This window comes from Lytechinus variegatus, chromosome 11 (assembly GCF_018143015.1).
Source record: "Lytechinus variegatus isolate NC3 chromosome 11, Lvar_3.0, whole genome shotgun sequence".
In the NCBI taxonomy this organism is placed as follows: Eukaryota; Metazoa; Echinodermata; class Echinoidea; order Temnopleuroida; family Toxopneustidae; genus Lytechinus; species Lytechinus variegatus.
The window spans coordinates 19,175,106-19,202,896 of NC_054750.1; the positions used below are offsets into that span (position 1 = coordinate 19,175,106).

Consider the following 27,791-nt stretch of genomic DNA (forward strand, 5'->3'; position numbering starts at 1 on the left):
CGCTTTGCGCTCGCATTATTAATGTAAAAAGATTTCCAGTTAAATACCATTTTCATGATTTACAAAACATTTTAGGTGTAAATGTCGATTTTTCCGCTCGCGCTTCGTGCTAGCATCAATTGTTTAGTTGTATATTTATCATTTTTACGATTACAAAATGTGCTTAGAATGTCCATTCTTTAGGTAGAAATGTAAAAAAAATCAGCTCGCGCTTCGTGCACGTAGTATTTCATTGGTAAAATATATGTAATGTCTTTATGGCTAACTGCAAGGAGCCGCTAACAGGTCCTTTTTATCAATTCAAATATAAATAAATATATATATATATATATTATATATATATATATATTAAATCCTGAAACATCCATGGTATTCCGTATGAACTCGAACACAAAAAACAATCACGTTTATCCACAATTTTGAATATAGAAACATTATGTTCGGCAAGTGGGCAAAAGCATACGGGAGGATTTTCCCGTAAATATGTCATGTTTATTTTGGGCTTCCGTCTTCATACACCTATTTAGGGCCACTACAAGAAATTAAGATGTCCTTTAGAAAATACATCTTTTTATCTCACAAACATCCTCTATAAAGCATCACTACGCAAACCGCTCAATTGAAACTTGATGGAAAAAAAGAAAAGCGCAGACTACTGAAACGTAAAAGTAAAACATGTGTATGCTCAAGTCACTCTGAGAATAAGAATGACCTTTTTTTAGATAAATATGACAAAGTTTTTTTATATTCTGTTGCATTCATGAATTACCTATATTATTCACCGCTACATGGCTTTCCGTCATGGGCTGGATGCTGTCCTGTCTGTCGACATGAAATAATCTATCAGAACATTAATCTTACCCTGAATTGTATTTTGTTATCATTTCAATTTTTCTAACATCAAGACGGTTAAAACGATCGACAGCCGGTGCAGAAGCATTGCCGCGAGCCGTGAGCTCCATGGTGGAAGCCTTATGTCACAGTAAAGGTGCACATAGGTGAAGACAGATTGTGACCTCGGTGTTCTTCGGAAAAAAACTTTAATCCTTCCAGGATAATTTCAATCATCACCTTTACATTAGTTAATGACTATTTAGAGTTTTAGCCACCATATGTGGGGGAGACGTTTACACATTGACATTTAATTCAGACAATACACTCTCTTGAATTTGATTAATTTAATGAAAGCTCAGAGAGTGTCGACCCTTTTCGGTCTGGATCGTAATTACCAGTGGTGATTGATGGAAGAAAGAAAAAAAAGAATAATCTTTTAAAACATTCTTAGGGATGGACCGTCTTGAAATTTAGTATAAATTGAGAACGTTGGAGATGAGATTTCATCTTCCCTCCTGATCGCAGAAATATCAAGTCTTCTCTTATTTGTCAGGTAAGCTGTTACAGTTTTAATTATTCGGAATATACTATGTTATGCATGGGACCACCACACCCAAAGGTTTTAGCTAGCATACCAACGCGACGTATGTTGGCCGTGGCAAGCCGTTTTCTTATTACCATTTTTTGATTTCGATAATTCCATTTTTTCAACAACTCAAGTTTCTTCATATGAATTACTTGAACCCTTGATATTTTGGGTTTTAAAAAAATGCAATGCTTGATATGAACAAAGGGATTAAATGAGAAAACGTCAGGTCACATTACAATCCGTCGGTGTGCAGAGCCCGTTAATCAGGTTCAAATTATATGGTTTTATATTAATCAATAACACAGAAAGTAATACTCGAGGTAAAATCGGCAGCACTTCGATAGGGCGATGCGGATTTTGTCTTCAACAGTAGACTCGGAGTCTTAAGTCATAAATAAACGGTAAAAAATAACAGATTTGGACTAAGTGAAAAGTACAATAAAATTGTTATTGCTGTGCATTTACTCGTATCCCCCAGGCGATTATTAAACAAACTATGTCGATTTTTAATTGATGACAGCCATTTAAGACCCCATTTTTGGAAGCCATCTTGGAGTTTTGGACATACTGGACGCCGGACAAAAGACTTTCCTTGCTACATGTCCAAATGCACTACTTAACCATTAAATCCGCCATTCAATAAAACTAAAATTAAAGATACTAAAATAAGTAATAAATGAATTGTGAATTTTTAAGGCTATGGCAGCCACTTTTGACGCCATCTTCGATTTTCAGATATACAGGAGTGCTTATGTTCACTCTTACCTGTATCAGTAGATCTTTTACCCCCTAATCCATGGAATATTCACAGAAAAGGGATGTCTAGGGTGGATAAAAGATCGACTATGTTAATTTTCAGTGAATGGTGGTCATCTTAGACACCATCTTGAAAATAAGCAATTGCCCGGTTGCAGATTTTGGTAGAATTTTAGTATGTAATTCCTATGATCAAATAGTACCAACGACAAGTCTCATCGTACATTTTTGTTGCAAGTTTTTTTTTTTAGGGGGGGGTCAAATAGAGAAACAAAAAATTTTTAGAATGGCGGCCAATTTGCTTTTTGCCAATTTGAGGATTTTAACATCAAATTCAAGGTTGGCAAATAGCATATTTAGATTGAGCGCCCTCGACTTATGCTAAAAAGACTTAATTGAGCACTAACTTGACTATATTAGGCAGTCTACTTTTCTCCAATTTTGACCTGACTATTACCATAAGCTCTCTGGTTTTCTCATTGAATGGAAAATCTAAATTTGTTTGATTATGACCCTCATCAAAAATGCAGATATAATCTGAAAGGAATCCATCAACCACAATGGCCAAGGCTCTGTTCTTCGTTCTTGCTTGCGCCCTCATCGTCGCCGCCCTCGCCGACTACGAAATGAACGACGACACCCTAGAGTTCTTCGAGACCGAGAAGAGGGGTATGGGAAGGAACCTCAAGAAATACAAGTGTAAGTATTTCTCAGTATCTCATCAGAATTGATCAAATTTACCATTTTCCTGCTTCGGTTGAGATGATGAAATACACAGAGATGCAATATTTCATAGTTTATACACCACACTGTAAAAAATAAAGTGCTAATTTAGCACTTAAAGTGCTTGTATAGTCACTGCACTTCGAGTGCTGATTTTCTAGTTTAAATTTGAACTAGAAAATCAGTACTGGTAGTGCAGTCACTATACAAGCACTGGAAGTGCTGAATTAGCACTTCATTTTTTGACAGTGCATTAGCAATGATTAGTAGAAAATAAAAAAATAAAATCCCTTATTATGACTTTTTAAATGCTCGAAAATTCAGCTTAATCTAAGGGTAGAGTTTATCTTTTTATTTCTTAAAGTCATCTGAGAGATGTCCCATGCACTTGTGGGAAATTCTTCCATTGATGTTACTAACATTATGTACATAAAATAGCTAAGTGATCCTGTATGCTTCAGTCCAACTATTTATTATGACCAAAAAATGATATTGATGTAAAGATCAATTTTATGATCATCGGTATGAAATCTTGATCTAGACGGTAAGGCTTGAAAAGGTTGCCTTCCAAGGGAGTTTGCAAGGAATTAAATGTTCTAAAATGTGTTTCTTTTTTCATAAAATCGTGCCCTCATTTATATACCATCTAGGTATGCATCTTATACTGTACTTCGCTTTTAATTTAGGACGGTAAACCCCATCAAATTTGAAATCGGTAATTGGTTTGCTCCCTCCCTTGATTTTCTTTGTGGGGGTATCGCGACAGAGATATTGATTGATTGAATAAAATTCAATGGCCCGTATTCTGAAGTCGGGTTTAACTTAAGTTGTGGTTTAAGTATGGACAGCCAATTGTTACATAAACACTAACAATAGAGATATCATACTTCAGCTCATTCGGCTCTCAAATAATTCATAATTGTGTATGAAGTATGAATAGATGATTGTCTTCAACATTGATGAATACGGAAAGAGCGCAGTAAACATAAGAAACATACAACTTAATTTAAAAAAAATTGATACTTTTGGCTTCCCATACTTAAACCACAACTTTAAACCTGAGTTTAAGTTAAACCCGACTTCAGAATACGGGCCAATGAAAACAAATATCTAAAACAATTTCATATCAAAATAATACAAGAGCGCTCTAAAAAAATCAGAAACCCATTTGGGAAGATTTTAAAATCAAACAATACACCACATGTTTATTTTATTAACATCGCTGTATATGTATCCTCTTTTTTTTCAGACTGTCAACAGTACAACATGGATTGTTGGTGTAACAGGCGTAACAACAAGGTCGTCTTCTGTAACGGTATGTAACTATTTGAATAAAATAAAACCTCAACCATGCCAACAATTGTAGTAGTTACGCATTGGGCTATGCACTGTTTAAAAAAAAACCTGATTTTACAGAAAAAATAAAGAAGATTTTGCAGAAAGCAATAACAGAATCATTCTGTCAATTCATAAAACAGGACTATTTAACAGAACAGGTCTGTTTAAAAGGGGAAAATGGTGTTTTATTTAAGGAAATTTGTAAAATTCAATACACCATATACCATTTTCCTGTGAGATTGGGCAATCTGGTAAGATTACATGTGTTTTCGGCGAGACTCTGCTGCAGGAACTTCTTTTATTTTAAGGATATTTTCCTAACAGTGTGTGATCAATTATAATTTGAAATAAGAATATAATGTATATAATATTTATAAATTACTGCATTGTGGATGAAGCTCTTATAACATCATTCTTTTATCCATAAGCATATGAAAAATAAGTACAAAAGAAATCCATGATATACATGTATAGTTCGGAGTAAATAAAAAAAAATTGTGCGTGTGTCCAGTGTTGGTTTATAGCTATTAGTTTATTTTGAGCACTCTAAAATTCTGTTATAAAAGATGGACTCTATATGCCGATATGCAGAAATTTCCCATGCTTAACCCAATTTTGGCCAAGAGGTGGACTTGGGTCGTTCGTATATGTTCATGTACTCAATGCCCACCTCCTTTATGAGGATTTACTTACCTTACTTAAAGTGATGGTCTGGGCTGAAAATATTTATATCTTAATACATAGAGTAGAATTCACTGAGCAAAATGCCGAAAATTTCATCAAAATCGGATAACAAATAATAAAGTTATTGAAGTTTAAAGTTTAGCAATATTTCGTGAAAACAGTCGTCATGAATATTCATTAGGTGGGCTGATGATGTCTCATCTCCACTTTCCGTTTTCTTATGTTATTACATAAAATCATATTTTTTTCATTATTTCATACTTGTGGGAATATCTCTCCTATATGAAATAAGTTGTAGCAATAAATATTTAATGCACTAAATCAGCTGTCAATCCAAGTTTTCTAGTTCTTAAAGGAAAAAAATTGAATAAACCTAATTTCATATAATAAAATACAAAAGAACAAGAGGGGATGTGACATCATCAGCCCACCTAATGAATATTCATGATGATTGTTTTCACAAAATATTGCTAAACTTTAAATTTCAATAACTTTGTTATTTGTCATACGGTTTTGATGAAATTTTCGGCCTTTTGCTTAGTGAATTCTACTCTATTCATGAAGTTATGAAAACTTTAGCCCGGACCATCCCTTTAATCTGTTACCTTATCAATATATTTTTGGACTCACTGAATCAATAATCATAACCATAAACGACGAGATTGTAAGACATTAAAGGGATATTGCATAGCAAATTCCAACTTTAAAAAAGTAGTGGCGGTATGCTAATATCCTTGATTCGATTCGAAGATTGGTATATAATCGCTCTAATTCACAGCAAAACTACATGTAATTCATTAATTTAACCCCAAACTTTTTTCTTCCAGGAGCCGGAGACGGAAACGGAATCTAAAGGCTTAACCACGGTAACTGACGTTAACGGTATTACTTCTATTGAAGGGTAGAACGATTAATTCTTAACTAGAGTTTTATCATTATGCTTCATACTTATAGTTCATGATATGATAATCTATAATGAAAACTCTAGTCGAATTTAAAGACTGATCTCAACATAATTATAATCCAAATATTCTCGAATAGATACCTTAAATCTACTATCATAATTGGCGCACTATAGCACCTTTTTCGTGTGTCTATGTAGGATTAAGAAGTTAAGTTCAGTTATATACATTCAGATATTTTTTTTAATAATGCATATGGCATTTCCATTTTTTTGAAAGTAGGATAAAAGAGCATTGTAGATTAAATGCCTTGCTCACGGACATAGGTGCCGCGGCCGGGATCGAACCCCTGACTTTCCATGTATAGCCAGGCGCCTTAGACCACTCGGCCACGGCATCTCCATGGATAAATACTATACCACACTGTACAGTCATCTCTTGCTCGTGTCATTGTTTTACACAGATACTCGTTTCCGATGATATGACATCAGGCGTACCTCCGATACTTCAAACTTGCATCCCTTCTCCAACGACGTCAATTTCATCACTCCACTCTTATACCTCAGGTTAATCATGATGATATAGAGAAATGTTTTAAGAAGACACTCCATAAATAACTCTGTTTTCTCCAACTCTATTTAAAAACTTGCTAATACTCAATAAATGCATTTTTAAACAAATCGATTCAGGCTATCAGCAGACTTCTTTCTACGATGCATTCAAAACACAATTTCCTTGGATTTAACTGATCCCGAGGGTGATGTTTGATAAAGCTGCATGTTCTTTAATGATGTAAGACCGATGAAACGTTTGTGTGCAGAATGGGATACTTTTCTCTCCTCTTTTTTTCTTTTTTATTTTGCTCGGTTTCTTTGTAACCCGAATCAAACTTAGTAATTTATGAGGATGCTGATTTCAATCTACCAATTCAAAAAATGTGAAATAATACCATCGACCGAAACTGTAGGGTCAACAGTGGGGAGAATAGTTATGTATAACCTGTGAACGGCTTTATGAAAGGATCCCTGCTATTTTTTATAAAGATAGCTGTTAATTCCCCTTCAAGATATATTTCGTGGGGGTATAAGACTGTGATTCATAGCATTATGAGGTGGTGTAGGCGAGGGTATGAATTTAGCGACTTTGTGATGGATCGGCGTGTGCTTGTATAGGTGTGTGGGAGAGGGTATGTGAGGGTGGATGTGTGTGTGTGGCTTAAGTGTACGTAAGTGTGAGTATGCAAATGAGGATGTGTTTGTGTGTGTGAAATCACGGGAAAATTGAGAGGGAAGAGAAATAAGTGTGTGGGGTTGCGAGTATAATTCTAACAGGCACGGGTGTCTAATGATGTGTGCAAAAAACAGAAAGAGGGAAATTGTGCTCGTCGGTGAATATTGTGTAAGGAGTACATGAGAAAACTTGTTTCTCATGATTTTTCATATTGTAAATACTAAAAAAGAATGCTTGGAATCTGTGATACCAACAAATGTTTTATTAACACCCCCAAGATATATTTTTGTATGGATTATTTTCTTAGCCACATTTTGCATTGTGTTTACATTAAAACAAAAGTAGAAAACTTACCTTTTCTACTTAAAAAATTGTAGATTTCGGGGGATAATCCCAATACTATGGCTGGAAAAAAATGCAATATCCACGAATGTAGATGTTGAATAACTCAAATTTCGGCCAAATGAGCGAAATATATCCGAAATGCAATTAAAAAGTCACTCTATGGCCCGTATTATGAAGTCTGGTTTAACTTTAACTCAGGTTTAAAGTTGTGATTTAAGTATGGATAGCCAATTGTTACATAAATCACTAACAATAGAGATGTCATATTTCATATCTCATTTGGCTCTCAAATCATTCATAATTGTCTAGATAGTATAAGTAGATGATTGTCGTCACCATCCATGAATATAGAAAAAAAAACACAGTGAACATAAGAAACACTACAACTTTATAAAAATTGTGACACTTTTGGCTTCCCATACTTAACCACAACTTGAAACCTGAGTTTAAGTTAAACCCGACTTCAGAATACGGGCCTATGTCTGTTCAGAGTAATAAGCGTATATTAAAAAAATACTTTGAACATGCTGTTATACAAAGATTATACTTCTGTGTGGTATTCATAAAGCCATTCGTAAGTTACAAGTGGAGACCAATTTTTGCGAAATGATGTATTCCCTTATATCTGACTTGGCACCTAAGAATATGTTCCAGTAATGCGTGACGTCGTGTGTTACTTAATAATAGCCCTATGGAACCCCGCCTGATAAGATGCCATTAAATGCATTATATTGATATTGAAAATAATGTACGTGAAAAAATATAGTCATACTGCGTATATTCATATGTATTAATTTTTAGAGTTTTCATATTAACTCTGTGTAATGAAAATCTTTTTTTTTCTTTCTTAAATTGAGATGAGTTGAAATTGAAATAAACCAAAAACTAACTGTACGTACCGTACCTTGACCAATGTCAGCACCGGTTCACATATAGGGGGGGGGGGGCTGGTACACCTTACGTAGTCTACTGGAAGTATTTACGTGGTTAAACATGTTGCCGAGTAAAGTGAATACTGCATGAATTTAAGTCATCTTGCTTTTCCCTGCACAGTAAACACATTTTGTTCAACCATGGACCTATGGCGCAACATACTTCACTTCGTGACCTTGTCAAGTGTTGCTTAAGTTGTAAACAGAAAGATATGAAATGAAAGAACTACACTCTAAAAAATATTGGGTAAAAATGCTCCGTGGGGGTAATTACGTGTCCAACCAACATGGGGCATTTCTTAAGGGCATTTTTATTTATCCAGTGTGATGAAAATTTTGCCCATTCTAAAGTAATTGCTGCTTATCTGTTGAACCTTATGGACAGTACGCTTCCCGCATTGGGTAAAATACTGCCCAAAATTGGTTGGACGCAAAATTACTCTCGTGATGGTTAAAATTTTTTCAGTGTATATATTTCTAATATTTATGGCTTAAATGTTCAATCTTTCTTTAAACGCTTTAGAGAACTACCACAAGTACAAGTTATATGAAATTTTAGTCATGCTGTATCACGGTTTATTTCCGGTATTGGATGTTATGAATCAAGTAGGCCCATTAGGCCCATTATCACAATTTGACTTGTGTTTGGCCGTACCCTCTGTGAGTTGGTTGCCATTGGTCCCCTTCGTCTATGTTAGTGATTGATTTCATCTCAATCCCACATGTTCTTCCTATAGGTCCATGGTCTAATCCAAAGGGGAACGAAACCTTTGGAACAAGTAGGTTTATGTCGAAACAGAAAAATCAAAGAATAAAAACAAAAAAAGTTTGAGAAAATCAGACAAATAATGATAAAGTTATTAGCAGTTGAATATTGCAATCACTAATGCTATGGAGATCCTCCCATTGGCATTGCGACAAGGATGTGTGATGTCACATGTGAACAACTTTCCCTTTGATGGTCTATAAAATACCCCAAAAATGTCAATTTTTGCTTTTTCTTACGGTGATACAAACTCTTTATCCATGATGTATTCTTTGAAAATCTGTATTACATGCCCTCCTATAGAAAGAACACATGATAGATGTGATAAAAGAGGCTAATGGGGAGAGTTGTTCACAAGTGACATCACATATCTTTATCGCATTGCCAATGGGAGGATCTCCATAGCATTAGCGATCGCAATATTCTAATGCTCATAACTTTCTCATTATTTGTCCGATTTTTCTCAAACTTTCGTTGATCTGTTTCTTTGATTTTTCTGTTTTCACACAAGCTATCTTGTTCCCAAGGTTTCATTCTCCTTTAAAACCATTTGGTGACATTGCTATTCACCATAATACCAGTTCCCTTTAAGACCATTTACCATTTTGTCCAATTTACAATTACGCACACAATAAATGAAGCCACATATAAATAAAGCCACATTAAAGACACGTTACTAGTTGTTGTTTGTTTAAACAGTTTTTTATTTAAATATCATCGAATATGGTACCACTGCGATAAAATACAAGAATTAAGGAGAGAAGATAGAGCGCGTCAGGACGGTCCAAAGGTCATTTCATTCTGTTGTGTTGACTGGTTATCTGCTGCTTTATTGAAGAATTTACAGGCTATCTCCATTTGCAGCTCCTGTGACGTTACAAAGAAATATAAGAAAGTATATATTTACGACAAGCCAAAATAGCGAGATGACGCATACAATGTATCACAAAATTTATAAGACGATATTTAGTGCTTCATGTTACAAGAGATTTTATTATTATTATTACTTATTATTTGTACTGCGCTTTTCCCATTAGGCCCAAAGCGCTTACAATGAACTAGTGATATGTAATATTTTAAAAACTACAATGTATGAAAGAGATGAGTTTTTAATGACTTTTTGAAGATTGCTAATGATGGAGACTGTCTAATTATTAGTGGCAGGTCGTTATAGGATTTTGAAGCCGACACAGTAAAAGTTCGGTCAACAGCTAATGTACGAGTTAATGAATATGTGAGGCGAAGGTGATCACTGGCCAATCTAAGAGCTCTAGTTGGTGTATATAGATTCAAGCAGTTACTTTAATACTGTGGAGCCTATTTATTCAGTGTTTTATAGACAATCAAGAGTGATTTGAACGTAATTCTCTGTTTGAAATGAAGCCAGTGAAGAGAATTAAAGAGTGGTTGGGAAGGATTTTAGATTTTGAAAAATGAATAGTGTGATGAAGTATAATTTTGCCAATTAATTATTTCCTCGCCATCGATTGTAATTCACTCGATGTTATCCCGATGATAAAACATTGAACAAAGGAATCATTTATTTATAGAAATGTCCATTAAATTCGATCCTTGGTTTGAATGGATCACACCAAATTTTGAGATAATAAGCCCCATCACAAAATTACCCTTTAAACGTCGGGTTATAGAATACAGGCATGACAAATATATTTTTAATGAATAATCACGTATTTCATCAATTTGTAATTAACAAGAACTACCCAATGAAGCTTCAAAGCTAGAACATACCATTACAGAAGACAACTTTGTCAGAACGTCTGTTGCACCAGCATTGCATACCGAATTGCTGACAGGCTGCAAAGAAAAGGAGATCATGTGAATATTTAAAACTGCAAAAATGAATGCTATTCATCATTGATTATGCTGGCTGGTCCCACACTACCGAAATCGACTCCGTAAAATGAAATTTCAAAGTAACTTCTCAGGCTATACCTCCGAGAAGCCTTTAATTTTCTCCCGAATGCTTAAAGATATTTGCAACGACTGAAATTTCCCTTCTGATTTTTTTTTCAAAAACCGCTTACGGATTGTGAATATCTCACATAAATATGTAATACTGGGCCGTAGGGTTTTTTTCATCGACATAAACAGGCTTAACGTTATTTTACCAGCATTACCAAAGAAAATTGAATCCATAAGCCTACTGTTAATATAATCTTTATTGTTATTCGAATTGATTTACAAGGATGTAAAGGATGGTTACTATGATTCAAGTTCTGAACTTTTCTATCTGAGACAAGGTGGTAAAACGCGAGGTCATTCCTTAAAGCTAGAGAAAAGATATTCGCGTCTTGATGTGCGTAAGTTTTTCTTTGCTAACCGAGTGATAGATGTGTGGAACAGTCTCCCAGAAGATGTAGTTACTGCTTGTTCAGTGATTGCTTTTAAGAATAGACTGGATAAGCATTGGGAGAAGATTGCCTATGACTTTGAGTAATTTTCGTTTCTTGTGTGTTTCCATGGGATTTTTCACTGTCTACGATACCCCTGCCACCCCTCCATGCCAACATAAGTAGCGCATCTAATTTTGTCTGAAGGAGAGCAGCAATAGACATTTCTACTTTGATCGATGAACAGGCTTCGTCCTACAACATCGTTGGAGTAAACTAAACTAAACTAAAGAATCACAACCAATAGAATAAGGAGAGTCCCATCATTGACCTATTACTGTAATAGGTCCATGGTCCAATTGATACCGGGAGGGAAAAAATGTGCCAGCTAGTAAAGATCTTCTTTCTAATCCATGTGATTTACATTTAAAAAAAATCATAAAAATCATAAAATACAATATAGTAGTCAAAGATGCCAGAAGAATCATAGTTGAATAATGATAATTTGAAAAATGTTAACATGGATATACACAGCCAGACATACACAATTACAATAGAGGACGTTGTGCAATGAAATACATCGTTCCCATTGTCACGATAACACTTTTGTAACTGATCGTGAAATTTTTTTAACCATACAAAAAAAAAATCTACGATCATTACGATTGGCACGACCGATCTAATACGATATGATACGATCATAATTATACGATCCGATACGATCACTACGATTACTCCATGATTAAAACCACCGTTTCAATCATTGTGACGCAAATCGTTAGAGTGGGTACTATATATGTTCCAGTATTGGCTAAGTAGCAAACAAGATGATTGCAAGCAGTTGTCATCCCCCCCCCCCTTCCGTCATTCTCCACGGAAACATTATGCATAACTGACATGATTAAAAAAAAATCAAATGAAGATTGTGCCCTGTACTGTGATCATTGAAAATAGGGTAGGGAATGTAATACATAAGTGGTAGGAGTATTACAAATCTATTGATTACAACAAACAACGGGCAATATAATTATCAACTTAAACATTGGCAAACCAGGACAGATTAAAGCCTGACGACTGTGTTGTGCAATAGAAAATTTAAAATTATCTTATTAGGGTAGCAGTCAGGGTTTTCAATTAACATGCCTGAAGACTGATATTCATAAAGTAATTGATATTTAATTTTCTTGAGAATGGACTGCAATAGACCTTACGCGTGATGTCTTAATCTTAGCGCCCTCCCTCAGAGGATATAGGAATACGTGTAAACGGAGTTGTCTGAGATGCGCCATGCAGCTGCGAAACACCAACGCATGCAAGGCAATGTCTTCAGGTGTCAATACGTAAGTTTTTTTTAGCATGACCAAAGTCAGATAGTAATAAACTAAATCAACTTACTCTTGTACTTCTTGAGCTTCCTTCCCAAACCCCTCTTCTCGGTCTCAAAGAACTCAAGAGTGTCGTCGTCGAATTCGTAGTCGGCGATGACGGCAACGATGAGGGCGCATGCCAGGACGAAGAATAGAGCCTTGGCCATTGTGATTGGTAGGATGGTTCAGATGATCTGTGGGTAAGCATATAAATTTTAATAATGCAAATAGTGTAATGATTATATCATGAAACATTGGATTCCTGCAGAATTGTTGATTCTTTCTTTCTGATGTCATGGATGGGAAAGAAGTTTTACTATTTCCCTCGCTTAATTTGTTCCCCTAAGGTCATAGTGTTGCTTGTCGGGGACTCCAACCGATAATCAACACATGAATATATCATAGCAAAATGAAGCAGTAACGATAATTGAATAAAACATGATTTTGGGGGGGGGTAAGGGAAGAAATTGAGAGGTTAATGAAATTCAACAGAGTGATATACAAGCATACACATCCTAAAATCACTCTTTTACTTTTTTTTAGTATAGATTAAATTCGGAGTTTTGGGGTTCCAAAGATAGGTGTAAAGTTTATAGATGATCACTGCGAGTAAAGAAGCGATTTTGCGTCTGTATAGTGTAATGTAATATTGGTCCATTTTTTTCAACGTTTGTTACACGAGGCGGTGTTTTTTTTATAGTAAAAAGGCCCACATGGATGAAAAATTGCACTTTGTCTTATACACAGCAAAAACTGTGGTGTTAACCGGTGTACATAGAGAACCACACCAGTTATTTTACACCGGTGTTAAATTGGTGGTGTTAGTTTTACACCAGGTGTTATTACAACACCTATGGTTGTTACATTTACACTCTGGTGTTATGTTCAATCTCTAGGGTGTTATTTTAACACCCCAGGGTGTGGTCCTCTATTAACACCAATTGGTGTCAGTTTTAACACCACAGTTTTTACAGTGTACAAACATCCATCTTTCTTCCACCATGCTCATATGTTTCCCTAGTTTCTTTGCATCTAAAGACTCCAAGAGTCAGTCCAGTAGACCCCTGACATCCTCCACGATTACTACAAGTTATTCCAATTCATTGTATATATTTATTCGTCTCTGTTTTGCTAAGGCCTACTCTCTAAGTTCCACAAGCAGTATAAAGTAACTTAAAACACCGTATATGGGAAATATAAAAAATACTGAACATTCCCTATGACCACAAGATGAAAGAACACTTGACTCACCTTCCGGAGAACAGGTATATCTTGAATATCTCTATGGTCTGCCGTTTGATGATTAGGTCCTCAAGATGCTCTGTATTTATAGGATTAGCGCTACTTCGATCTCCATGATTCAATTGTGTCGAATGACGTATCTAATTTTAGATAATTAAAATATTAGGATTAAAACGTATATTTTCCAAGGAGGTGTCACTCGCTATTAGTCAAGTATATCAATTTTTCCCCCCTTAAAAGCATTCCGTTGAATTGTCGGTAAGTGGGTCAATGTGCTTTTTGACTGGATGGCGTCACATTGAGCATATGTCACCAACTATGTAACGTGCTGTATGTAAGATAATTGCTCAAGAAGAAATCAAACGCTTGACCAGTCAGTGCTAATTAGTATTAGTTCTTACCAGTTCGCCAAAAGGGCAAGACATGACATAGTTTCATCAGTTCGTATTATTACTTTTTTTCATTTCAATCATGTCAACACAGAACAAAAGTGCGATGGAGGAGTCATGGTTTGATAAGTATTAGATCCAAGTTTGGATATTGTTTTCCCCCTTGCACCAGTAATGCATATTGAGCAGAAAATCATTAATTTGTTCAAGGATTCTTCAGAAAGTTCGCCGAAAATGCTTGTAGGAATATCACAAACAGAGACACCCCCACCCACCCCTACACACGATAATGGTAATGAAGAAGGAAAATGACGTTTTGCATAAAGAGATAAACATAAAGATGAGGCAGTATAACCATGGTCAAATAAAATCGTGAATATGAATGTTCTCTCGTTATTCGCTTAGTAAACTTTATTCAAAATAAAAATCCGTGTTTAATTAACATGTCTTAACTGTTTATTTCTTTTGTTTTTAATTATAGATGTATGATGCTAAACCTGAAATAAACATACACATTTTCCACTTCTGACTTTAATATTGACATCGATCGTTGTCCATTATTTCTTGAGCATAAGGTATCCTCAGTCGGGGGGGCTTTGCTTCTTCAAGTCCTGTCGTGGGCGACAAGAAAGATTAGTACATACCTACAGTTGCTACTCTTCTGATATATATTTCTGCTTCGCTTCTCATGAAGAGAAACAGCATGTATAGTCCTAACTCACGTCTTTACGCTGGATGCTTTTGTCAGCTGCACTCCATGAATTACCCTGCATGCCAATCACTCACATGAACTCTTCACTAGATTGGTAATCTTGTGTGGTAGGATGGGGGGTCGAGTGTCCGGACACTTTATTTTGTTGAAGCCTTCTTTTTTGTCTTTGGATTAAACACTATGAAAAATGTGAATTCAAATAGTTGTAATCATCTTCTATCTTGTTCTCTATAACATTTCCTAACATTTTGTACTAAAAATTGATGAAACTTCGCTTGTAATTTTTTTTTCAAATGACTTTTCTAAAACGTACGTTTTGTTACTAGGGGGTGAAATTTTAAGAAGTAAAACTTGCTTTGTGATCAATTCTTGCGGTGATTACAATCCTATTTATTTTTTTTAATGTGTAGTTTCGTTATAAGCAATCATGCCGGATGACAGGAACTAGTCAGAATACCCTTGGGCAGTCAAATTATTTCCAACCACCCCCTAAACGAGTTTTTCGCGGGCTTCATTTACACATTTTGGCCTCTAAACAAGTTGTCGCCAGACTATGACCAATAAACAGGGTTTGTCTACTTGCTAACAGTAAGCTAATAGACAAAACTATATTCATGGGTAATGCATGTCCCCTAGTGCAAAACACCACATATAGGAATACAATGTTAATACTGTAAATAAGTGTCATCCAAAATTCATCTGGTAATATATTTAAAAAGTCCCGGGGGAAAAATACCCTAAACTAGTTTAATTGGTTAGTCTTAAAAACAAAACTTTGGAATAAATACCCTAAATACGTTTGACCCCGCGATTGACCATTGACCAGTCTTTCAAAACCTTTTTTTTTATTTGTGTTTTGATACCCTTAACGAGTGCACGCGCACCCTCGTCCAAAACTTAAAAACACCCCTTTAAACGTTTTTTTTTTTGGGGGGGGGTCACGCATGTGTACAGCAATATATTTGACTGCCCCCCCCCCCCGATGAGAATAGTGCTAGTATCTGACTGTTACCTTTAATTCACCCCTCTCGTTTTGATGAAGTACGTGGTTTCTGTCTCAACGAGGGACATGCGGTTTACGTCATATCCGAGGGTAGGGGTAACGCAGATAAACTGCCCTAATATACCTAATGGCACAATGACCATGGCCCTGTATGGATTCGAATCACGGATCACTAGATCAAGAGATCGAAGATTCCTGACCTCTATGTCACGAAGCCTCAATAATGGCAATCGAAATCATTTTTAGAAATATTTCAATTTTAGTGTTTTGACACTATTTATTTGTTTGGAGCAAACAGCAGTTTTTTTTTATAAAGCAGAATCATATTTAATCCTAAAACTTTTGCCTCCTTTGAAATTGGTCTTAAATTTGCCCACAATAGACTTCGATTTAGTTATGCATTTTGCAATAGATGTAGAGCAAAATTTCAATTTGTGTGAATATAAAATGTGAATCTGAGCATAATAACATGTCCGATTTTTAGTAGTAAACTACTTCCAAGTACACCATCTGCACGACATTGAATACAATATATTTGACTGACTGGAATACTCCCCAGGGAGTGGAGGGTGTGCACACATTGTGTGCAGGAATGACTGATTGAATCCGATGACCGGGGTAATATTATTATTATTATTAATGTATTTTTTCATTCTTCCTATATCTGCCTGCACTCAGCCACATATGACAAAGTGCTGTTGAAGCAGAAAGACTATCCAGCAATGTTGTTTTTGCAATGGTTTGTTCATTGTTTTGTTCCATTTCGTTACCAAACTGTGCTGTGACTATCTGCTTTTTCACACGTGAAAAAAATGAATGATTCCAGTGTGAAACCAAACGAGAATCACGAACGCTAATCAAAATCACGAAATCAAATTCTATTCCGGAGGTGAATTCCGCTTAATTTTCGCTCAAATTACGCTACGAAGTTTCCATGTGTGAGGTCCGATGATTCAAGTTTCACGTGTGAAAAGGCCCTGAGTTACGACATATAGACCTGTTCGTAGTTACTTCATGGGCAATTTTGGTCAAATGTCCTTTCATTTCTTTCATCATGATAGGCCGATTTCAAAGCAAAATCTTACGTAAGCTTGCCTTACATAGCAGGATGAAGAAATTGAATAGGCCAGGTGACTAGAATAGCACACCAATGAACACTTAATCAAGGTATTTGTTGCATTCCTACTTTGAATGCATATCTTAGCATGTTGCACAATGTACTTGACAAGCTGTGAAATACCAGTCGTTCGTGGAAGCATTGTTGTTTTTTGTGGATGTAAATGAAAACGGCAATTCAAAAGAATATATGAATAATCAAGACATCAAAGTTGGTGCTTATCTCATTAGATTTTAAAGCACCATGTCACTTTAGTATGAATTACCTTCTTCTGATCATGCGTAGAATCTTTTGATCATGCGCAGAAAGGAACTGCGAACTGGCTTAATACACATCTTGCTAAAAAAAAAATTGTAACCAACATGTGATAGGTGTGCACCTATACATGACGAGACTGTACTGTAACCAAAGTGTGCAGTTAAAACTGGGTTTGCTGGCGCATTTTGGACAAAATGCCCATTTTGATGATTGTTTGTTTGTTTTTATTTCCGTCATAGATATACAAAACAATATATTATTATACATGTAAAGTGATACAAGGAGTAACATACACATAAATAATGAAATAAATTCTAAATATTGATTAAAAAAGAAAAAAAAGTTTTTGATTGAGACATGTAAAGAAAGTTAAAAGATGAAAAAAATCAAACAAGACAAAAGACGGTTAGATAACCCATATTCAGCTGCACCAATTATATGTGCAGCTGGTCCTCCATGGGCACCAAATAAAAGAGAGAGAGAGTCACAGGGAGATGAACATGAGAACAGAAAAGGAAAGGTAGTAAGAAAGAAAAAAGAAAATATAGAAAGAAAAAGGAAAGGAGAAAATAAATCACTATCAGTTTGCTCACTCCCACCCAACTACCCCCTCCCCCAGAAAAAAATCAAGATCTGGAATGTGACAACGCTGATCGAAAAGAATTTAAGGTCATACAATTACGTATATTACCTGGGATACTGTGAAAGTCCCCCTGTAGAAAAATGGGTGTTTTAGTTCTGGGTTTGGGGAGGCACAAATTATTATTTCGAAAAAGGTAAGGTCTTGAGGTGTAAAAGATATATTTTGTTATATATTTGGGAGCCAAAACTTGGAGGATCTTAAACATCATATTTTGAATGTGAATGTTTTGCCTAGATTTTCCATTCCATTATTTAATGAATTGAGTCAGTAGAAACTTGTGACCGATATCTAATATTAAGGATAATTCTACCAGATCTAATTTGCAACTTTTGTAGCTTATCTGTATATTTGTCATAGGAAGATTGCCATATTACATCAGCATAATCCAAGTTGGGTAATATAACACTCTGATAAATAATTTTCAAATTATTCCTAATGATAAATTTTCTTAATCTACAGAGGAACGAAATCATACGACCCACCTTTTCACTTAAGTGGTTTACATGAACATCCCATTTCAGTTCTAAATCAATATAAACATCCAAGTATTTCATTAAAGATACTTGTTTGATGGTATATCTAGTTCATTGTGTATTTTAGCACATGTCCCTTTCCAAAAAGCATGCACATTGTTTTGTCATAATTAATCTTAAGTCTATTCGTGTCCATCCATCTAGAATTAGCAACTCTCTATTTAACGTTGATTGAATTGTTTGGGGATCCTTATGAGAAATGTAAATCACAGTGTCATCTGCATAGAGATGGATGTTGCATGTCTTGAAAATAGTAGGCAAATCATTGGTAAAGTTTATAAAAAGCAGCGGACCTAGTATCGATCCTTGGGGAACTCCTTGCCTGATTAGTAAATTCTTCGGAGTTGCAGTTATGAATACACGTTACAATTTTTCCATCTGAAAGGTAGCTTTGAAACAAGTTTAAATTTTCGTGACACAGTGAGAGTCTTTTAGGAATAGGGGTTTCAATTCACCTGAAAGCAAATACTATTGAGAGTAGGCCTAAGATCCTTGCCGCCCTTTCACACGGTAAAAAAAACCTAATTTGAATGATGATTCCAGTGAAAAATAAGGCTAATGACGAATATTTAGCACGTGTGAAACCAAACTAGAACATGATCAGAATCTCGAATTCTAATCACAGCCACGATTTTGATAGCAGTCATCATTACAAAGACGATTCAAGATTTACGAATGAATAGGGTCTTGAAGTAACTGAATGTGATGTTAGTCTCCTGCACATTTTGGTAGTTCTGCAAATGCTTGTTAATTACCAAAATGCGCCTTGACCATGTTGAGAGAAATCATTAGAACCCACATCGACGCTTATTTCTGGACAGTCACACTGACTAGATCGACTCCAAATCGACTAATTAGAATATTATTTGAAATCACTTCATAGATTTGATCGATCTGGGGTTAGCTGCTCCAGTGTCTCACTGCACTCTAAAAACTAAAATTTTGAATGAACGTTCGAAAGGTTGGAGGAATGATAATCTTTGCTAACTGTTACATAGACCACTTTAACCCTTTGCACACTGATTTTCCAATTTTGCACATCCGTATAATTAAATTCAACAATCGTAATAGTAATCGTTTTCTCCCCGAACTTCATATCAGAGAAGCTAATAAATGGCAAAAGTTCTTGGACGACATCTGTATAATAATCATCAGGATCAATGGTTCAAAATGGAAACCTTGATTCAAATAAAATAAAATGGAGACAATCGTCATTATTATTCTCCAAAAATTAATTCAGTATGCAAAGAGTTAAATGGTTCGACCTAACACTTAAAATGTTGGTTTAGCTTTATGCTAGACTGGATTAACATTTGGAAAAGATTGTCACTCCTCCAACCTTTCAACATTTGATTCATCATCTTATTTCTATGGTGTGTGACATATATTTTGTTGGGATGGGTGGTGGGTGGGTGGGTAGGTGTGGACCTGAATGATAGAATAATCGTTTTCTCCCCTATCATGCCCAATAAAATATGGGGCTCTTCCCTTGGGTAGCTGTCTGTCCTAAATATATGTCATCAATATACAAATTTAAAGACGACTCCAAACATAGTCAACATAAAAGTGCTAATTAAAAGAAAACTGTAAAGGGGTATCTCACTGGGATTGCAACTAGCATGACTAGTTCGCGACTAGTTTGCAATTCCACTAAGATTTGCCTCATTGCACAGCGCAGAACTTTGCTCAACAATGGCGGGGGTGTTGCTGCAAAAATCCTCAACAAGTAAAGATCTCCTAGACGTCACAGCGACTTTGGGGAACTTTGTAGCAACATCCCCGCAACTGTCAGACTAAGTCCTTGTCACCTTGTCTTGAGACATCTCTACCTACTACTGTAGCCTCTGAGATGTCACATAGACGTCTCCGTTTAGCCAGGGTTACAACCGAACCGAATCACCTGCGAATCCATCAGAACACACGTATTCTGGTGGTATCGGGAGTATTCCGTTCTCCCTCCGCGAATGCGAAAAAATCCGGGAGGGATTCGGGAACATTCCGAATCACCCGAAACCATCCGAATCAGGCCGTATTGGGGCAGAATTCGGCTTCGGTGGAATCGGGAGTATTCCGTTCTCCCTCCGCGAATGCGAGAAAATTCGGGAGGGATTCGGGAACATTCCAAATCCACCAAAACCATCCGAATCAGGCCGTATTAGGGCAGAATTCGGCTTCGGTGGTATCGGGAGTATTCCGTTCTCCCTCCGCGAATGCGAGAAAATCCGGGAGGGATTCGGGAATATTCCGAACCCACCGAAACCATCCGAATCAGGCCGTATTCGGGCGGAATTCGGCTTCGGTGCAACCCTGGCTTTAGCATGTTTAGTGAAATACAATTGGTAGAGCAAAACAATGTTTTCGTTCACCACGTTCACTCATTTTCGTAGTAAGAAACACTTCATCATTCAAACATCCGTCAAGTCGACACTCACAACCACACATTTCTTTCACTCGTACTCACAGAAGAGCACCATCATGACCATGATCAGAACTGCTCTGTCTTCGTTCTTTAAATTTTAAATGCAAATGCCCCGTTACAGAAGGATTAGACTTGGGTTAAAATGCAACTAAGTAAATCAAACGCGAGTCCAAAATATAATATGCTCCTGATTGAATGAAAATCAAGTCGTTTTTTATTGTTTGAATTAAGTGTTATTGAGACATATTTATTATTCTGCAACGGGCACCATTTTTCCTTTTTAACAGAATCGAACAGGAATCGACTTGTCAGACTCGGGCAATTTGTAGAGCTGAAATCAAACTTTTTTTCAACCAATCGGCAGCGCCATTTCTGTTTGATTCTTACTTGTGTTACAACTGGGCCCTATAACACCAAGATTAGCGATTAATCGATAATTCGAAAGAAGAATTTTGATTGGTTCCTAGTCTATTGAGCAAAATGCGCATAAACGATGATTTTGATAGGTCAATTCATTTATTGATTATTTGCTAAACTTTGTGTTACGAGGCCAAGATCTCTTTCTGCAACATGGTCCCTCATGTACTTTGAAGCATTCTTCACTCAAGACAATCATGTTAATCCGTTTTAATCATAATGAACTCAAAGGAAGAGATCAATTGAACAACTGATGATGTAATTTGAAAATACTTTATTCATCTCACTCGATCAGCAAATATTAATTCATTCTAATCTTTTAGGGTATATAGGAAGAAGTATCAACAAGGATGTAACCTGAATTCAAGGACGTAGAAAACGAGTGTCATGATTGGCCGAGTTTCATGACGTCATCTATTTCCATTTTGGGAAATGTTCGATCAGAACTTGTGCGGGATGGTGTCTAGATACCGTCGCCGTTTCCAGATCCTGTGTAACATGAAATGAGACAAGAATGATGTTCGTGTCATTGTATAAATATTAAATATATTCACGAGGGCATTTCTTCCGGCTTATCGTTATTATCACACAAGTCTTTACAAAGTCTATAATATTTCAAACAAACCTTATGTGGACGTCACACGCTATTGTAAACCAATAATAGAAGGGAATATATGTATATTCATTTTTATGGCACAATGTAAGTTAACTATTTTGTTATACTCAGAACTTAAGATACATTTATAACAAATCTACTAAATAATAAGTTGAATATTCACTTTGTTGTGCAATGGCAAAATCAGTAATTCTATACTAGGATATAAAAAAGAGATTCCACTACAAAATCAAGCCCATTTCGGTCACGAGAAATTTGACAAGCGAGCAAAAAAGCAAAATAAGGTTTTGTTGCAAAATGAAGGTGATTTTTGTCCATGAAAAATTCAACAATCAAAAAATAATTTAAAAAAGATTACTACAAAATGATGGTTATTTCGGTTAAATTTCAGCTATTTAGCATACCTACCAGCTACCAGATTTCCAGGGGTGCTGCGTATGGAGAATAACACACGCAGAACCCAAGGTAACCCCGCTTCAAATGGACATGCCCCCTGATTTGGTTGTTAGGCAAGAAACAAAACCACGAGACCCTGAACGAGGAGTGCACTTACCGTTGCAGAAAACAACCTTCTTGGTCTTCCTTGAGCACCAGCATTCTGCGCCCCACATACTGCATGCTGATAGAGAATCACAAACAATGAATTATATTTAAGATAACAGTTCCTTGTATATACTAGTAGTGGATATATAATGCACATATACCATGTATACACTACTGCACTGAATATAATATTTAATCCGGCCTTTGGTAGCTGACGGCATGTTGTAAGCGTTGAAGTTTTCAAAGAATCAATCCTTCCAGGCACCCATTCATGTCAACTGGGTCGAGTGCAGCCAATATGTATAAATTTCTTGCTTGGGCAAATTAATACCCGAAGTGGGATTGGAACCCATGACACCCTGGTTGAAAGGCGAGTTGAAAGGCGAGTGTCAGAACTACTACACCATAACGCTTACGTGAACTGTTACACAGAATTAAGATAACCTGGATAGACAGATTGGGCGGCATTATTGACTTTAAGTCACACTTAAATATTTGTGAAACATCCTTTTGCCAACTTACCCTTGTACTTCTTCATGTTCTTTCCCATTCCCCTCTTCTCAGCTTCGAAGAACTCCAACAAGTCAGCATCCCTCTTGATGAACTCGAGGTCAGCGGCGGTCTCGTCGTCGAACTCGAACTCGGCGAGGGCGGCCACGATGAGGGCGCAAGCAAGAACGAAGAACAGAGCCTTGGCCATTTTAAGTGTGGTTTTGCTTTAAGTAGGTATCCCTGTATAACATGACAATTAAGAATGGAGTTAGTTTAAATTCTAAAAGAATAGGCTTATTCGCTTAAATCCTGAGACAAACAAAGATGCATGCTGCTACAGGAAGCAATATCTTCCCTTCACTTTTAACTTTCGGTGCTTCTTTTTGTATCTTTTTATTAGTTTCTTTTTTTTTGCCTGAAACTTTTGGGCTGACAGCTTTAAAATGCATTTTTGGACATATCCACAGCATCTATATTGCTCTTAAATTTACTTTGTAATATTCAGGAATGCTTTTAACGCAGTAACAATGCTTTCCCCACTGCATGATATGTCAGCTTGTGAAAGCACAAAGGTCTTGCGAAGGTAAAAAAAAATGATTCTTACCTATTGAACAGAAGTGAAGTCTACAGGAGATGTGAAGTTGTTGGTACTGCCCCACCATATTTATAGGAAAACCCTTCTTTGATATTTCTTCAAACTCTTCAACCGGACCTTTGTTAAGCAAAGATCCCGTCGCGATTTTGATGATCATAAGCATGATAAGAGAGAATGTCATATAAAACAACAAGAAAATGCCGTAATTAAAGTGGACTGAAAAGTACAAACATGGACAGATGGCTGAACAGACTTTATTAGTTTTATCTGCACTCTTCGTCTTCTCACCTTCAAAATACTTGACCTTATTTCCACGGGTTACTAGCGGTAAGACGACCTATATTTAAAACACCCTACGTGTGATTTTCAAATATTCTGACCCGTATAATTCGAAAAATGCTAAAGGGATGCACCAGGCTGAAGATATTTATATCTAAATAAATACAGTAAAATTCACAGAGCAAAATGCTAAAAATTTCATCAAATTCGGGTAACAAAATAATAACCTATATTGGTTTAGATGGAAAAAAATGCGTTAATTTTTTTTTATAAAAATCAATATTTTTATTGAAAATCCATATTTCATTTTTTAAAAATTGACATAAAATGTGTGTTGGTGTGTTGGCTCAGTTGGTAGAGCGTCCGTCTCACAACCGGGAGGTCGGGGGTTTAAACCCCGGCTGTGTCAGACCAAAAGACGTTAAAAGATGGGAGTTGCTGCTACCCTGTTTGGCGTTCAACGATTAAAGGGATAGAGCCTCGTCGATCTGGCGCTGCACAGTGGCTGCCGGACCCACGATCAATTGGGCAAAGCAAATTTTCGGAGTATTTCATTTCATGTCTATTTCGAACAATAAATTATGGATTTTCATTTTCATAAAATGAAATACTCCGAAAATACCCTACTGATCGTGGGCCCGGCAGCCGCCAGATCGACAATACTCTGTCTCTCATTAACTTTAATCGTTGAACGCCAAGCAGGGTAGCAGCGGCAAATATGACCGATGTGCTGGCTCAGTTGGGAGATTGTCCGTCTCACAACCGGGAGGTTGGGGGTTCAAACCAACTCCCATCTTGCTTCCAGCAAGTCCCATCATTTAACGTCGTTTGGTCTGACGCGGCCGGGGTTTGAACTCCCGACCTCCCAGCTGTGAGACGGGCGCTCTACCAACTGAGCCAGCACATCGGTCATATACTTATAGGCCTATATTCATATATCATGCATACTTTATATATGAATTTACATGATTTCTATTTGCCTCAGAGCGTGTGCGTTATGTATGTTTTTTATGTTTGGAAAATTGAGAACAATTCAATGTACATGACGGGCGTAAATCCGGTCCGAGCAGGGGGGGATAGCAATAAATTGATCTGAAAATTCCAAATTTTGGGGACACCCCTAAACCAAGAGCTATGTATACGGGATATATATATGGCTTTGTACATTCTTTCAGTTAAAAGCCTATAACGACTTTTTCGATGGCTATAAAATGATGATTTACATTTAAAATCAATAAGTGAGCGAGCGAGCAAATTTCCAATTGTTGGAAGACAGAATGACGACCAATGTCGTCTTTCAAGTGATGTGTAATTTTGGGAGTAATGCAGTGATGGCAAGCGCAATGGGCAAACATTGAAAAGTTGCTACAGTTGCTTAAAATGATTTGGATGTCTACAGATTTTGGTAAAGGTGAATTATCAATAGATCAAACTATAGAAGAAAAGGGAAAAAGAATAATGCAGAGCAAATCAAATTTCAAACAGTCCATATTTTATTCAATAAAAACTCATTTGCTCACTGGTCAAACGTAAGAGGAGAATGAAAAAAAGAGTGTCGTTATTATCGAAATGCTTACGAAATGATTAGAGGTCATCCAAAAAGGTGGAAACAGCACAATGATGCAAATTAAAAGAAAAAATATTCCAGGAAGGAAAGATTTTGAAAAATCTTTAAGATTATATTGAGAGGTGATGCAACATTCAACATTTGAAACAAACTTCATATTTGATATATTTATTGCACTGTTATGGAAGTAATGCGATTTAAAGTCTCCAATATACGGATGGAATTGTAAATTGTGTGGTCGATATTGTAACCGACCAAATCAATGCCGTTAATGAAACACAGAGGCATGTTAGGGCAGCAATATCGACCGGTTACACTTCGTAATTCCGAAGGTTCGTAATTCCGAAGGTTCGTAAATCCGAAACACGTAAATTGCCTATACCTCGATGTTCGTTAATCCGAAAACGTAAAAGTGTTCGTTAATCCGAACATTTGTGGCGTTATTCTGAAGGTTCGTTATTCCGAAGGTTCGATAATCAGAAAACGAAATAAGGTTCGATGTTCCGAAGGTTCGTCAATCCGAAAACAAAATAAGGTTCGTCAATCCGAATTAAGGTTCGTTAGTCCGAAAACGAAATAAGGTTCGTTGTTCATTTCGTTTTCGGACTAATGAACCTTTGGAATTACGAACCTCATTTCGTTTTCGTACTAACGAACCTTCGGAATTACGAACCTTCGGAAATACGAACCTTTGGAATAACAAACCTTCGGAATAACCGAACCTTCGGAATAACGAAGCTTCGGAATTACGAATGTATGCGGATTTGGTCAAAATCATCAGTAACTCATCGTACTCTTAACTTGAAGTATATACCTGTATAATTTTGTACAATTATCCCCCGCTTCCACGAAGATTCTAGGAAGGGGCAAGGATTAAGACCCCACCCCCCTCCCTGTTTTGATTGTAATCTGATCAAAGTTGAAACCATATTTAAAAGTCATTTGGTGTCATAAATATACATTACACCCATGATGCAAGGGATGTAACATTTGCAGTGATCCGTCCCCTCGAGACTATCGCTCTTTTCATTTATCAGTGCAGTGCCAAGTGTGGGCACGCGAGATGTGTAGGGCGAGTAGTCCATTCGCGCGCACAGCATGCCGGACAAGCGTAAGTAAAGATCACATGACTTTATTGATTAAAATAATTCATTAAAAATCATAGAGATATATACTAATAACGCGTAATTAGTTTACATCTCTACTTTAGAAATAGACAAAATGTTTGTATATCAAAATATAAATGCTAGAAATAATGCTACCTTCATACTCTTTATAATCAGGGCCTTTGCGGAGGCTAGACTGCATTTTTTTTTCATTTTAATAATTATTATTCACAATGCAGTTCCGGTTTTCTCGCAGTGAGCTGACCGAAATTATGGTTAGTCTGATTTCAGGCCATTAAACTTTTGTTTGAGCTGGACAAGTACCCTTTTATTTAGTTTTGTTCTAATGTTCATTGTGATAAATGTCAGTGAATTAAAGCGAAATCGAAGGATTGATTTTTTTATTATTTCTTTTGATGACCTATGATTTAACAAGTGAGTGAATGGGGGAAGCCTAAATTAGTCATGTGAGCACAAAAGCGATACTGCAAATGGTTGCTGCCCTCTACATTCGTTGGTACACGCCAAATGACACGAGTAGCTTTGCACACACAAAGGTTGTCGTACTTTTGTTTTGTGGCGGATCCGGGGGGGGGGCATTTCCGACCGGGGCCCCCCTCCCCCTCCCTTTGAGTATCATAGTCAATAGTTTAAATGTAATATGTCGTCAGAGTCACACCCAGTAGCAGAAAAAGTGAAAACTTTTTTGGGGGGCTTATCAAGTTTTCTTTGGGAAAATGTGCCCCCCCCCATCCCGACAGGCATACAGACCTATGCCTTTTGACTGTGTTAAAGAGGTTCTCCTGGGGCCCGTTGCATAAAACTTTTTACCTGAGAAAACTCAGGTTGTTTTATCGGAGTTTTTGCCCTGTGTTAAAGTCAATGGCAGAAATCAGACTACCCTTAGTTTTTAGTTTTTACCAGAGTTTTCTCAGGTAAAGAGTTTTATGCAACATGTAGCAGGCTGAAAATGATATGATTTTAACAGATCAAGAAAATCTGACTATGACATTAAATTTGTGCATTATTCCCGTGAAACAGTT

At 36.5% G+C, this 27,791-nt stretch overlaps 3 protein-coding genes across 3 annotated transcripts; 1 reads left to right on the forward strand and 2 right to left on the reverse strand.

Annotated features, from left to right (window-relative positions):
• Positions 1-1,302: 1,302 nt before the first annotated feature.
• Positions 1,303-6,494, forward strand: LOC121424550. The gene is made up of 5 exons (XM_041620274.1): positions 1,303-1,387; positions 2,710-2,878; positions 4,152-4,217; positions 5,752-5,790; positions 6,290-6,494. Exons 2-4 carry the CDS (start codon positions 2,740-2,742, stop codon positions 5,775-5,777), a joined length of 231 nt encoding a protein of 76 aa, XP_041476208.1. The 5' UTR covers positions 1,303-1,387; positions 2,710-2,739; the 3' UTR covers positions 5,778-5,790; positions 6,290-6,494.
• Positions 6,495-9,776: 3,282 nt separating this feature from the next.
• On the reverse strand, positions 9,777-15,221 carry LOC121424240. Its single transcript, XM_041619848.1, has 5 exons — positions 15,171-15,221; positions 14,069-14,199; positions 12,846-13,011; positions 10,849-10,914; positions 9,777-9,966 (listed from the first exon to the last, which is right to left on the reverse strand). Exons 1-5 carry the CDS (start codon positions 15,219-15,221, stop codon positions 9,874-9,876), a joined length of 507 nt encoding a protein of 168 aa, XP_041475782.1. The 3' UTR covers positions 9,777-9,873.
• A 6,588-nt stretch (positions 15,222-21,809) lies between these two features.
• Positions 21,810-23,872, reverse strand: LOC121424408. The gene is made up of 4 exons (XM_041620095.1): positions 23,806-23,872; positions 23,232-23,441; positions 22,720-22,785; positions 21,810-22,039 (listed from the first exon to the last, which is right to left on the reverse strand). Exons 2-4 carry the CDS (start codon positions 23,407-23,409, stop codon positions 22,014-22,016), a joined length of 270 nt encoding a protein of 89 aa, XP_041476029.1. The 5' UTR covers positions 23,410-23,441; positions 23,806-23,872; the 3' UTR covers positions 21,810-22,013.
• Between the last annotated feature and the right edge of the window lie 3,919 nt (positions 23,873-27,791).

Coding starts and splice junctions, on each gene's coding strand:
- LOC121424408 (XM_041620095.1), bottom strand. CDS start 23,409: ATGGCCAAGGCTCTGTTCTTCGTTCTTGCTTGCGCCCTCATCGTGGCC. Junction 22,786..23,231: donor GAACATGAAGAAGTACAAGG/GTAAGTTGGCAA, acceptor ATTCTCTATCAG/CATGCAGTATGTGGGGCGCA. Junction 22,040..22,719: donor GAAGGTTGTTTTCTGCAACG/GTAAGTGCACTC, acceptor CATGTTACACAG/GATCTGGAAACGGCGACGGT.
- LOC121424550 (XM_041620274.1), top strand. CDS start 2,740: ATGGCCAAGGCTCTGTTCTTCGTTCTTGCTTGCGCCCTCATCGTCGCC. Junction 2,879..4,151: donor GAACCTCAAGAAATACAAGT/GTAAGTATTTCT, acceptor CTTTTTTTTCAG/ACTGTCAACAGTACAACATG. Junction 4,218..5,751: donor CAAGGTCGTCTTCTGTAACG/GTATGTAACTAT, acceptor TTTTTCTTCCAG/GAGCCGGAGACGGAAACGGA.
- LOC121424240 (XM_041619848.1), bottom strand. CDS start 15,221: ATGCAGGGTAATTCATGGAGTGCAGCTGACAAAAGCATCCAGCGTAAA. Junction 13,012..14,068: donor ATATACCTGTTCTCCGGAAG/GTGAGTCAAGTG, acceptor GCTTACCCACAG/ATCATCTGAACCATCCTACC. Junction 9,967..10,848: donor CAAAGTTGTCTTCTGTAATG/GTATGTTCTAGC, acceptor GTAACGTCACAG/GAGCTGCAAATGGAGATAGC.